Source organism: Sorghum bicolor, chromosome 4, assembly GCF_000003195.3.
Source record: "Sorghum bicolor cultivar BTx623 chromosome 4, Sorghum_bicolor_NCBIv3, whole genome shotgun sequence".
NCBI lineage: Eukaryota > Viridiplantae > Streptophyta > Magnoliopsida > Poales > Poaceae > Sorghum > Sorghum bicolor.
In genome coordinates, this window is record NC_012873.2 from 13,419,974 (window position 1) to 13,434,415 (window position 14,442).

The 14,442-nt window shown below is 40.4% G+C and overlaps 2 protein-coding genes across 2 annotated transcripts; one reads left to right on the top strand and one right to left on the bottom strand.

Moving 5' to 3' along the window:
• Positions 749-2,205, top strand: LOC8080384 (expansin-A23). The gene is made up of 3 exons (XM_002451888.2): positions 749-1,047; positions 1,195-1,513; positions 1,626-2,205. Exons 1-3 carry the CDS (start codon positions 903-905, stop codon positions 1,936-1,938), a joined length of 777 nt encoding a protein of 258 aa, XP_002451933.1. The 5' UTR covers positions 749-902; the 3' UTR covers positions 1,939-2,205.
• Positions 3,025-11,702, bottom strand: LOC8080385 (protein LIKE COV 1). The gene is made up of 7 exons (XM_002453625.2): positions 11,342-11,702; positions 11,134-11,186; positions 5,727-5,836; positions 4,615-4,782; positions 4,442-4,539; positions 3,701-3,827; positions 3,025-3,599 (listed from the first exon to the last, which is right to left on the bottom strand). Exons 1-7 carry the CDS (start codon positions 11,555-11,557, stop codon positions 3,502-3,504), a joined length of 870 nt encoding a protein of 289 aa, XP_002453670.1. The 5' UTR covers positions 11,558-11,702; the 3' UTR covers positions 3,025-3,501.

Sequence of the window (14,442 nt, forward strand, 5' to 3'; positions counted from 1 at the left end):
AGGAACCAAAAACCTTGTGAGAGAGATAAGTGGGCCATGTATTAATAGTGAATAGCTAACTATTGTATGGGTAGGCTGGGAGAAGACTGCAAGAAACCTTACAGGCAGCAGTGGGCTGTATTATTAAACTTGCTCTAAGATAGCATTGCTATCGATTTTTGGCGGTCGTCAAGAGTTGTCGACCTACACATAAGTTTTTGGCAATCTACGCTGCATGAGTCTAGATTTTTTTTGTTCCTTTTTTAAATCTCCTTGAGATGGAGATGCTCGAAGAACGTGTCATTAATAAATGTCACTTACACGCAGATGGGCGCAGCCAATATATAGCAGATGTTTCGTTCAAGTCCAGGTGCAGATCATCACTCGTAGGTACGTGCCTCTGACGAAACAAACGACCGACGATCGACATCCTTTCTTAGACAAGGGGATTATACTAGTTGATTATACTAGCAAGTATTATATACATATATGATCATATATAACGCCCATCTGTGGCAGCGGCGTACTTGCGTCTCTCTTGTGGATTGCACCTTAAGCCATGCATATGCTGGGGCTGCACATAGCCATAGATATGTGCACGCTAACTAGTGGATTACCAGGCTTGCTTCGTTCGACGCACTTACCAATTCCCAAGCTGACCTCGCGCCGCCTTGCAATCAACCGTAATCACGAAGGCCTCAACCGTCATTACGAAGGCTAGTGGTGGCTGTTGTGTGTGTATATATACACGACCAATCATCGATTCATCACAACAAAATCCATCCATACCCATACTTACATATATATACACACACACACCAACAATTTATTCAGGCAACACGATCTCCACTTTCTGAGCTACATATATACAGTAGTACTCCAGATTCTTCTCGATCGTACGGTTCATAGAGGTGGTATCTATTATGGCTCAAGCTCGAGTCTTCACGCTCTTGGTGCTCGCAGCTGCCGGTTGGGTGTCGGCCATGGCAGCTAATGCTCCGGCACCAACCGGGTGGCTGAAGGCACATGCCACCTTCTACGGAGGCGCTGATGCCTCCGACACCATGGGTAAGCTAGCTAGCCGCTCAAGAACCTGCATTGTATAGCTTTCCTATGCCACGAAAATGATGCACGCACTGTGCCGACCGATATCACACATATGTCGTCGTCTAATCTGTTCTAAGAATATATATGTGTGTGTATGCATGGTGGCAGGCGGCGCGTGCGGGTACGGCAACCTCTTCTCACAGGGCTACGGCACGCGGACGGCGGCGCTGAGCACGGTGCTCTTCAACGACGGCGCCTCATGCGGGCAGTGCTACAAGATCGCGTGTGACCGCAAGAGAGCCGACCCCATGTTCTGTAAACCTGGTGTCACGGTGACCATCACGGCCACCAACTTCTGCCCGCCTAACATGGCGCTGCCTGAGGGCGGCTGGTGCAATCAGCAGCGCCCGCACTTTGACATGGCGCAGCCGGCGTTTGAGAAAATCGGCGTCTACAGCGGCGGCATCATCCCCGTCATGTACAAGAGGTCTCTTTAATTTAATTTCCAACATGTTCCTAGTCCGCCTCGACCTATCATCATAAAAAAAAAGACAAACAAATTGGGATGCAATATCTTACGATGACTTTCTTGCTTGTAGAGTTCCTTGCGTGAAGCGAGGTGGAGTCAGGTTCACAATCAATGGGCATGACTACTTCAATCTTGTGCTTGTGACCAATGTTGCGGCTGCCGGCTCCATCAAGTCCATGGATGTCAAGAGCTCGAATTCGACCGAATGGACCCCAATGGCACGAAACTGGGGCGCAAACTGGCACTCTCTGGCCTATCTCACAGGGCAACTGCTCTCGTTCAGAGTCACCGACACGGATGGACAAACTATTGAATTCACAAACGTGGTGCCACAGGGATGGAAGTTTGGCCAAACATTTGCATCCAAGTTGCAGTTCAAGTGACGATGAGAGCTCCATCATCCAGGATTATTTCCGGTGACTCGTCACTAGTCACAGGAGTATGATTCAAAAAAGTTGCTGGTCAAAATGCATGAATAATGGAGTTGCTTGTGCTAGCTGTACGCTATATATGTGCATGACTTGTATATACCGCCTATTCATCAGAGCGACGGCTATATATGACTTGTACCTCTCACTCTTTTTATTTATATTGTAATAATAATAGTCATGTCTAAATTCAATTTATATGGTGTATATAAATATGTTCTTAATTTTATATCTTCAACAAGTCTGCTGCAATGACGGGATTTTGTTGGCATATACTTGGGGCATGTTTGTTTCATCTTAATTATAATCCCAGTTTTCACCGCACGAGACACATCCACATCAAAAATGAACTAAGGACTCGCGTTTCCCATGCCGCGTGCAGGAGGTACTGATGCTGCATTGCACGGCCTCCCCGCCACGGTGGCAAACACGCCGCCATGGTGGCAAACACGCCCTTATATAAGCAACTACTCCCTCCATTCCTAATTATAAGTCATTCCAAAAATATTGGAGAGTCAAAGCATCTTAAGTTTGACCAAAATTATAGAAAAATTTACAAAGTTTTGTGACATCAAATAGATATACTATGAAAATATAATTAATGAAGAACCTAATAATACTTAGTTGATATCATAAATATTATTATTCTACCATATAAATTTGGTCAAACTTGAAATACTTTGACTCTCCAAGATTCTTGGAGAGTCTTACAATTTGGGATGGAGGAATAACTGTTTATGTAAGCCTCAAGGGATCCTGCATACGGCATTCTAAAAAATTATGCTAAGGGATAATGGATCATGTTACGAACAAGAACAATTGAAGGTCGCCGTAGACTGTAGTGACATTAAATTACACCTTAAACGGTCACATAAAGCTGTCAATGCATGAGATATCGATGTTAAATGCTCAATTTATTATTAGGTCCTATATTTTCTGAGTTCTAACAGATAGCCAATATCAAACAATTGCTGCCACAAATTTCATGCAAATCACAGATACCAAACAATTGATGTTCACCCGGCCACTTCTGAACAGTCCTGCTGCATGCAACTGACTCCGTTTGTACCATTATAAGTTGTAGTAAAATTGAAGGAATGGAAACTGCTGGAGGCCTTTTAGACCATCACGTACTAGTACAACCTTTTTGGGATTCAGATCAAGTTTGAACCAGACTGCAAAAGGAGGCAAAAAAAAAAGGCAAAAAAAAAAGAGAGAGGATCGCTCCCACTCAAACTGGCCTCACAAGACTCTTGGGACACGCATGAACCAATGGGTTAAAAAATTCTTCCACGGCAAAACTTGACAATTCTTGACATAGGTCAACTCCACTTCAACTGCTAAGTTACATTTCTGAAGAAGCTGAGACTGCCATACAAGCAATCGCGTTCAGGTGACATGTGTCCACAAACAGATTTTGCTTTCCACCCAGGAGAACTGTACAATCTGTCAGAACCTACTCCTGTACTTACACAAACAAGGACTCTGGAACACGAAATTACAAAATGTAAAGTCATCTCAGCTTCGAGTGGATCTGATCCTGTTCAACTGGTTTGGCTCAGTTTCCAGAATCGATAATACTTGAGGCATCGTCGTGCCCACAGAGACAACAATTTCTGCAATAGGATGATGTTTAATATCAAAGCAATTCAAAGCATACTTATCTGAATATATAAATAAGACGGAAAAAAAAGGAAAAGAACTGTAATGTGCATACCAATGCCTTCGCGAACAGACATGTTCGGCCTAATCACGTCACTTGAGCTGACCAGAAATATGTCCCCAATATAGAGATGGTTGGTTGGAACATAAACACAGTACATCTTTTCTTCACTAGAATAACCCTGAGTTCAAAAAGTGTAATACATCAGCAATAGTTTTTACACGAACTTACAGTCCAGATGAATGCAGTTAATTATGCAAACTTTTATCTCAGCTGTGCATAAAAAAGGGAATATCCATATACAATATTACATCCACATTAAACTAGGTAACACAGTTTCAGGAACCAAACGCATGAATTGAATCTACATGTTTGGCTCAGAGATTCTTTTTACTTAGGACACTGAATGTTTTCAACTTACAAAGCATATGACAATAGCACAAACTCCTGTTATCTCTAGATATGTTCCTAGGAAAAATCTGTTGTTCCACATTTGGACAACACATTAAGTACAATTAACAAATCAAGATGAATTTTCAGATAGCCTGTATCCAATAGCTCACACCAACACCCAAAGTTCCCAAACAAATATTAATTTCTGACTTTCTCAGTCTTTGTTAATTATAATAGTGACTGGTTCAGCAGATTCATAAATTGCTTAACTTGTTTAACAGGCATAACCTAAAATGTGGGGGAAAAAACCTGCAGGGAGCAGGAACTTCTATATGTATGAAAATAATCATGATATTATGATAATGGTTAATTGACCAGATCAAATAGTAAAAGCATACAAACCTGAAGTAGAACTTCCGAAGTGATAAATCCAAATGCATATTCGCCAATTCTTGGGTGCCTAATGATGACCACTTCCTTGAATGCATGCTTGTTTTGATCTGCATGAAACTGTGATTTGCTTAGAAACATTTGAATTATGATTTTTAGAATCATAAAATGGCAATGTATCTAACCAGGTGAAATGGCAGCACTGATTTGCTTAGATGCATCATAAATATGGCGAACAAATGGCATTCGTTTTATGAACCACTCTCCGAGACCAAGGATAGATGCCCCCAGCCAAGATGACATGAATACACCAACCACGAAAATGAAAGATATCGATGTTACAAAACCAAGCCCTGCAAGAAGGTAAAAAAAAAGGCATTAAATTTAAAAATTTAGTGAAAAAACAAAGATGATTCTAAAGATTTCCATATAAAGCTACTCAACGTAGAAAGAACATCAAAGAAGAGAGGATTCCATGAACATGCTAAAAGAGAGTTAGTTTGCTTAGTATACAATGGAACTGGGCTTTGAATTTGGGAAAACAGGGCACTGATAGTAAACCAAGAGGATGGAGTTTAGGAACCAAGTTGAAGGAAAAGCTTGAACCCATCACTAGATTAAAAACAGTCATTCCAATGTCTCGCATGCACTTGCACAGTGCAGAAAACTATGGGCAGCAGGACAAGGTAGGCTCATGGTCATTGAGAGATATAAGCATTAACGATTTCATGAACTGACATAGCAAAACAAACAGCTAAATAGACCATGCGGTGTTTCCAAAGTCTATTTGTTATTGCATTTTACAGATACATGGAAATGCACTTAGATGGCTAGGTCTCAAGGTTGCCCAACATGTCAATGATAATGCAGCAGTTTGGATCCTCTGGTAAAGCTTGCCTCGTCTTGCCCAGCGAGGATTTGCAGCTAGATATGTGTTTGGACTGCTGGCAAGCACACCTTGTAGGCTGCAGAGGCAAGCTTGCTGCTGTGAGGGAGCCAATTCTGCTCTCCTATCTTGGCAAGGCAAAGCTCGCCTGGCAATCAAACACCCCAATAGGTGCACACATCACTCTTACACTATGAATTAAGATTCTGCAGCAAGTCTCATGACCATTATAAAATAGACAAAGGTAATAGTAATCTAGACTGAAGCAATACTTTGCTAATAGTGAGCTACATAAATAAACATTATTAGTTTTCAATAAAAATTGCATCTCACCATATGTACAAGTCAGAGTTCTGGTAAGTATTCTAGAAAGTAAATTGCAGCAACAATCACTCTGCATCTCATACATACCAAATATTTTGATTCCCAAGTGAGCATATATTGGGGAGAAAAAGCCATCCACAAAACGAAAGAACCACCATGTCACATAGAATGTAACTGCAATTGGGAAGAGGATGACACTGCAAGAGAATTAGGGAAACCACATCAGTTGAGTGATCAAGAAATAACCTGAAAAGAATGTACCTTGCACTAATCTCTACTTAAGCACACAACAGTACAATAGCTTGTGAATATGCCAAACTATAGTGAAGATAATATGATCAGAACATTGGTCCATCTCAAATTTCATTGTATGCTGATCCTTCCCTGACACAAATAGAGAAATCATGCAAACATGGCTGACCCGATCTAGATAAACAGAAGCCTTGCCCAAACAAACCAAAAAAAAAAACTCAGTATAGTGTACTATTCTAGCCCATGGGTTTAATGCTAAATCAATTTTATAGTACCACTTTTTAACATTACAAATAGTACATATTTTGCTTAAATCATGTTGACAAAGCATATGTCAGGCCAAAACAAATAAAGTAGACAGAAAACTCAAAAAAATGCTTCTTTCCTAAATATTCATTTGCATAGCCAACTTATGATGAAATGCATTCATGTTAAGTTTATGCTATGACATCATTAATAACAAGATAGATAATGATGAAACCGAAAAAGAAAAGTAGAAAGTGGAATTGAAACGTTATTGTGAGAGATATAGAGAAGAAAAGAAGATACAGTGAGACAATTCTAAATTCATCTTTTCAAGAAACTTATCCATAACTTTCTAGATCTAAATGCACAAAATTATAGTTCATTCCGTGTTTCACTAATATCTTCTGGTGCTACACTCTGCATCTTATTCAATTTATGCATGTCATTTATGGCCAGCATCAACATACTGGTACTAAGAACCCCTCTAGTGGTACTAACTCTCATTTCTACCATTTTCCAACATCAAACACTTCGAAAGCACTCAAGGATAATATAATATTCTGTCACCCTCCCAAATGGAGTTCCCCATAGCGGGCCTAGCAGGCCGGCAGGGGGCCAAGACCCAGCAGCTGCCGACGCTGGGGGCACCCCACGCACACCAGAAGGGGACACGGCAAGGGGGGTCCGTCCACCACTGCCACTGTGTTATCCCGGATTTTAGAAGAATTAGGAAAATAAGGAGATTTAAGGGGGAAATAGGAATGATAGGTAGAGATTTGTTTAGGAAAAAGAATTGAGATTACTTAGGAAAGAACAGAGATTTGCTTTAGGAAAAAAGAGCTCAAATCTATAAGGACTCCTTCATAATTTCCTTGGTGTGCAAGTCCAATAAGCCATACTTTTTCTGCCGTACTTTTTCAGGGCTCCGTTCGCTTGTCTTATAAGCCGTACTTATAGGGGCATTGTAAATATTTCAATCAAGCAAAGGAATAAGCATTGCTCTTTAAACAAATCTCTCCCTCTCTCTCTCTAGCTCTCAAGCCGCTGCCGCCCCCTCCCTCTGCCCTAGCCGCCGCCACCACCAACGGCACCAGCAGCAGCTGGCACGGCCTCACACCGCCACTGATCAGCCATGCCGCCTCTCTCCCTGCCCTAGCCGCCCCTAACCGGCCACCACCAAGAAAGACCGTGGCATATTCACGTTGCTCCATTTGTACCCAGAAGAAGGATAACTGACAATATTATTCAGCAAAATTATCAGAAAACATAGCTAAAAGTTCTGCTAGGACAGTACACATAATATGAGGGCAACAGCGAAGGTAAACAACTACTGATAATGTTTTCATGTCTGGTGGCACAGGGGCGAAGCCCAGTAGTGGCCCGTGGATGCGGATGCACCCCCCAAAAATCAGAAACTAGTTATTACTATCAGATTTCGGCCCTGTATGCACCCCCCTTGGGCCAATATGCTGCACCCCCCCCCCCCCCCCCCTAGCCCAGCTCAGAGCAGCCAGTCCAGTTAACTTGAGCCCATCGCTGGAAGATGAAACGCGCAGCGCCGGAGTGCGTCGACTCCGCTGCTTTCCCTCGAGGCTCGCATCCGTCGCGACGTTCTTTCTCCCCCTCCGTGTGTCTCCATGGCCATTGGCCGTCGCTGAGCCTGAGCCTAAGCTTTGGAGCATGCCTGCTGTCTATGTCTATGCGCCCCTGCTCTGCAATCCAGGCATCCGCCGGCTGTCGACAGTTCCGTCTTGCCAGTTCTGAGTGGTGAGCCTTAGTTTGCATTTTGCAACGTTTCTGCCTACTGAAGTTCACAAAGCTCAAAGTTGTTGTCTCCTGTCTGGCCGGTATACAGTCTCAGTGTCCAGGCATCAAGGATTCAATCTTTCAAGGTACGAAGTAGTATTTTAGGTCTGTAGCTGTAGTCTTGTACTCATGTAGATATTTCATATTTGCCTCTATTTCTTTCTCAAGTTATTTACTGGACGGTGTACTGATGACAGATTAATCAATGGAAAGATTTTTCAAAAGAAAAGCGCCAGAACCAGATAGTGCCAACAATGCTCGCAATTTGTGTTTGGATGATATCAACTGGGAAGAGGAGATTAAATATGATCCTGGGTTGCGGAAACAAATTGATGACTACCATCCTAATCAAAGAGAAATGGTGAGAAGGAAGTACTTGGAAAAAGGGCCTTGTCAGCCTCGCACATTTAGTTTTCCAGTGACAAATATTGGAGGAGGGCCAAGAAGGTTTATTCCAGAATGGTTCGATGAGTTTGGAAGTTGGCTTGTGAAGCTTTTGTGAAAAATGGTTGGAATGGTTTTCATAGAAAACAAAGGCTCAAAGATCATGTGGGTGATGTCGGTGGCTCACACTATCTAGCAATGAAGAAGTGTGATGATTTGCTGCAAACAAGACAACACATTAATGTGGCTTTCCGTGGTGTGAATGAAAGTGCTAAGAGGGACTATATTACTCGATTGAATGGGTCTATTGATGTTGCTAGAATGTTAGCAAAGCAAGGCTTGCCTTTTCGAGGCCACGATGAGTCGAAGGATTCTTTAAATAGAGGAAATTTCAGGGAATTTCGTGATTTTGCAGCGGAGCAAAATCCAATCTTAAGAAAGGCAACAAGTAAAGGAAAATCAGAAAATAGTCTTTTGGTTTCCCTTGAAATACAAAGGGACATTGTGCATTGTTTTGCAAAGGAGGTGCTACAGGCTATTCTAGAAGAAATTGGGAATGATGTTTTTTGCTTGCTAGTTGATGAGTCAAGAGATGTTTCTTGGAAAGAACAAATGGCTGTGGTCTTGAGATATGTAGATAAATATGGAATTGTGAAAGAGAGATTTGTTGGACTTGTTCATGTGAGTGAAACAACTTCAGCCCATCTCAAGTCTTCTATTGATGCACTATTTGCTGAACTTAACTTAAGTTTAAAGCAAGTTAGAGGCCAAGGATATGATGGTGCTAGCAATATGAGAGGTGAGTTCAATGGCTTGCAATCATTGATCATGAGAGAAAATAGTTCAGCTTATTATGTTCATTGTTTTGCTCACCAACTCCAATTAGTCCTTGTGGCTATTGTGAGAAAGCATAGAGGGGTTAGTGATTTTTTTACCAAGGTTTCCATGTTACTAAATGTTGTTGGTGGATCATCTAAGAGAAGGGAAATGATTAGAGATATTAACCTTACAGAAATGAGTAAGGCACTTGGGTGTGGGCAACTTCAAACTGGGACAGGGTTAAATCAAGAGCAAAGTATTCAAAGACCTGGAGATACTCGTTGGAGTTCTCATTATAAATCTCTCAAGAGTATAGTTGACATGTTTTCTACAATAGTCAAGGTGCTAGAAATTGTGGAAAATGATAAAAAGGACTAGAAAATTAGAGATCAAGCATCAAATCTTCTAGAGTATTTCCAGTCTTTTGACTCTATCTTCTATTTGCATCTCATGTTGACTATATTAGGAATCACAAATACCTTGTCCTTAGCACTGCAGCGCAAGGATCAGGACATAGTGAATGCTATTAATTGTGTGAGAGCCACTAGATGCCAATTGGATGAGCTTAGAAGAGAAAAGTGGGGAAAACTTTTGGATGACGTGTATGAATTTTGTGAGAGGAATGATATTTCCATATTGAAAATGGAAGATGAATATATTGATCCAAAGAAGAGGAGGCAAAAATCTGGAATTACAAACCAGCATTACTATCAAGTAGATTGTTTCAATGATATTATTGATTGGCTACTTCAAGAGCTTGACAGCCGCTTCAATGAGACAAGCTCTCAATTGCTTGTATGCTCGGCCTCTTTTAGCCCAAGAGACTCATTTTGTGATTTTAATGTGGACAAGTTGTTGACCCTAGCGAAGCTTTATCCACATGATTTTGATTCCGGAAATCTGAGGGACCTTAGCAATGAACTTGGCCTCTACATATTTGATGTGAGAGATGATGACAGGTTCTCCAGCATACAAACTATTGCCGAGCTTTCTCAGAAAATGGTGGAGACTAGAAAACATGAACGTTACCCACTGGTTTATCGACTTTTGAAGCTTGTACTAGTACCGCCAGTTGCTACTGCTACAGTTGAGAGGATTTTCTCTCACATGAAGATTGTGAAAACAAATTTACGCAATCGCATTGGTGATCAATTTATGAGCGATTGTCTTATTTGCCATGTGGAGAAAGAAGAATGATGAAAATCACGAATGAGTCCGTGATTCGTCGCTTCATGAAAATGCAGGAACGCAGATTTGATGACAATTAAAGGTAATAGTTTCATGATAATATATTTTGTCTATCTTAATAGTTTTGACCATATGCGACTAGTACTTACATTGTTGTTTTTTTTCATTACTTCTTTATAGTCGCACCCCCCTTTATTGCGCTCTAGCTTCGCCACTGTGGTGGCATATATAGAAATCAAAAAATTACTTTAAACCAGTGTCCACATATAAAACAATTGTGAAACCCATGGCAGGACCAATAAAAGTTTTACTAGACTGTAAGCTTTTGCTTAAAGTTGACAAAGTAAAAGATGGGAATTTTGAGCTTTGGTATTTTGGTGCAAAAGCTTATAGCTTAGCAAAATGACCAATTGCATTGCAATCTCAGGTGCAGACATGTAGTCTATACTCAGTTTATAGTCCACATGATTTTCAATCGCAATTAACTGACAGTACAAAACCGCATTGACATTATACAATGTACAGAACAAACAGCTTCAGCATGCATCCATGTTCAATCTTAGGATATAAACCCAACAGTAGAACCACAAAACCTGCTGCATTTTTCATGTTTCAATGGTTTTAGCCCTACAAACGAAATACCAAAGCTTAAAAATCCCATCTTTTCACAGTATACAGCTACAGCAGCAAAAGATCCATTGGATTCAACGTCGCACAAATAAAATCCCTACAAAATGCGAGTCCCATAACGATACTACCAGTCCGGATTAGAGATTCAGAATCCAAGGAGCATACATACCATCCGGTCATGAACTTCTTGGACGCCCAGCTATGCACAACCTTATGGAACGCCTAAAACAAAAAGCACAAAAAAAATCAGCTACATTTCATATCCCACAACAATTCGCGCATTGACATTTCTCGGGCAGACCAAATCTGACTCGAGAAGCCACCGCCATGCGAGGCGAGGGGGAAGTAGGAGGAGGGGAAGAGGGAAGGGCGGCGACCTCGCGGCCGGTCTGCGCGGCGGCGGCGGCGGCGGAGGCAGAGGAGGGCTTGCTCTCGTCGTCGTCGGAGTCGGCGACGGCGCGGGCGGACGGGGACGCATGGGTGGCGACGGCGGCGGTCGGCACGAGCAGGTCCCGGTCCCGGTCCCGGTCGCGGTCGCGGTCGCGGCTGGGCATCGGGATTAGCACCGACGGCTTCGCGTCACCCATCGCCATCCGAAGATCTCCCTCCCTCTCGAGGCTCTCAGCTGGAGGCTGGAGCGGCCGGCTCCAGCTGCCTCCTCTCTCTCTCTCTCTCTCTGGTTTCTTGTTTGGGGACTTGGGATGTTCGTGGTTTTGGGCTACTGCTGGCCTCGTTTTCGGTTTTTTTTTTTTTTTTTTTTTGGCTGAGGCCGACGCCCTCCGGAACCAGAGTAGGCGCAGCGGCGGCACATGGAATCGGCTGTCGATTCTCGGAGGTTCGGATATGTTTGGCTCGAGTCAACGTACTTCATCTTGGGCCTTGTTTACTTCCTCAATATTTTACAAAATGTTTCAGATTTTTCGTCACATCAAATCTTACGGCATATGTATAAAGTATTAAATATAGATAAAAATATAACTAATTATACAGTTTGTATGTAATTTACGAGACGAATCTTTTGAGCCTAGTTAATCTATGATTGAACAATATTTGTTAAATACAAACAAATGTGTTATTGTTCACATTTTGCAAGTTTTTTTGCAAGTAAACAAGGCCTGTATGTTATTCTACAAATTATAGGTTACTAGCAAAACTACCCGTGCGTTGCAATGGGAGAAAAAAAGTTATCAAATCTATATCTATATTTCTATTATATAATTATATATAATAACAAAGAGGCAAAATTTTAGCCTATTTTTTGTCCATCTATTTTTTGTTCATCTCCCTCTAACTACCGGACAATGCAGAGTTTCTTTCGTCCGAAATTATATATAACTCGTGCTTATACGAGTTAAAATAACTCTTGTCTAATATGATATGGAGTTCTATTCTAGTTTTATATAGGTCATATATACGGTAACCTTGATAGCTAGAAAAAGTCCTAATCTTAATATAAATAGATTACTTTAATCTTTTGAGTAAGCTAAATAAGAATTCTAATTCAAGAGTTTGATTCCAGATTTATATTGATACTATATAGGGTAATATTGATAGCTAGGAATCCTAATCCTAATCCTATACAAATAGATTACTCATCTTTAAGTAATCCAAATAAAAAAAGATATAAAATTTTCTATTTTATTGGTTTACCTTTTTTCTATTATTTTTTATCTATCTCGTCCCGGACTACTCCCGCAAACCCATGGGGTTTTTAAACCCGGTTCACCATATCATCACACAATATAATTAGTACATAAAGAACAAAATGCAAGAAAAAATAAACAAAATAGAGAACATGCATGCTCGATACTTTTTTAGTAGAAGCTCCTTATGTAAAAACTACAGGTAGCTAGTGCGTCTTAGTGCATGCACTTAGTTTATCTGGACTCAAAGATATGACAGATGTTGACACTAAGCATTAGCAGGTCATGGCCCAATGCATGCTAGAGGTGAGTGTTTCTGTCTCAACTCGCAAATGTCTAGTGAGGAGGTGCAATAACACACAACATGATTCTCACCTTGCCAATTGATTCAACTTTAAGTATTTTGGTGCGCTATAAAGTAGACTTGCTCACTTGACTGGATGACCATCTTGTGACATGCTGTGACGGGCACGGGCAACCCGTTAAATACCCGTGACGTGACGGGTCATGGGTTTTTTAGTGGGCACATTATGTTAATGGGCATGAGTTTGGGATAGCAAAACCCAGCGGGTTTATACCCGTTGCCATCTTTAGTTAGGTTGGAAGGGACGTGTCAAGGAGAGACTTGTTGTTGGCCAGAGAGACACGCTACGAAATGGAAAAGATGACGATGTGATCGGATACTGGCGGACAGGATTGTGGCGGACAAAAAAAAGACAGGCTGAAATTTTTCTTTTTAATCAAGCATCACATTAAATAGGCTATCATAAAATTTTCATAATAATTGGAGTAAGATAATTACAATTTTAATTTTACACTAAAAAATATAGGCAAGCATCTCCGACAAAAACAAATATACTAAAAATTATGATATTTTTTGTTTACGACATGGATCTAAATATGTGGAGCTGAATAAAATTTGTTTTGTAATTTTTAGATTTATTTATGAATTACTATAAATTTATTAATTTTATAGGAGATTTTACATTAGGAACCTTAGAAAACTTTTATTTTTTTTTCTCTTTCAGCAGGCTACCTACAAGCTACAGGCCGATTGCGGAATGCGGATGCAGCCGATTGACGGCCAGATTTGCACTTAGAACCTTGTACTTTCTTTATTCTTAATATGCTCTAATATATATAAATGATTTTACATTGGGAACCCTAGAAAAACTTCTATTCTTCTTTTTTCTACTCCACAAGGTACAGGATTCGGATATGGTGGGCAGAAAACTTTTGGACGGAATGAAATTTTCCCTCTTTATAGATAGGTATAGATTTTGATTTTTTATGGCAAAATAATTTTTACCAAACATCAAAATATATATGGTATGTCTGAATATCCATTCTAAATTACAAAATTATAAGATGTTTTGGTTTTCTAAATAATATATCTAGAAAACCTAAAATATTTTATAATTTAAACAAAGGGATTGGGTACTAAGAATGATATACTTAAAATATTTTTATTGCAACTATTTATAATTTGCATTGAAGGAAGTATTTACTGATATGCGTAAGAGTATCTTCAAGAGTTTCCAAATTAACTCTACTTTTGATCGCAAGAATTCCATAGGAATTGTGTAGTAATTTTATACAAATCAGTTAATTTTCATAGAGAAAACGTAGAAAACTGATAAATCTCGCAATCCAAAGTGGTCTTGAATCTTGTTTTTTAGCAAGATTAGGAAAAAAACTCAGTCTCCAATAACCCCTTAGAGCATCTCTAAGAATAGAGCATTTGCATCACAAACTCACAATAACTAGGAGAATTCCCCGCGCGTTGCCGCGGATATGAAGGAGGAATATAATAAATATATAACTCTTTTATTAGC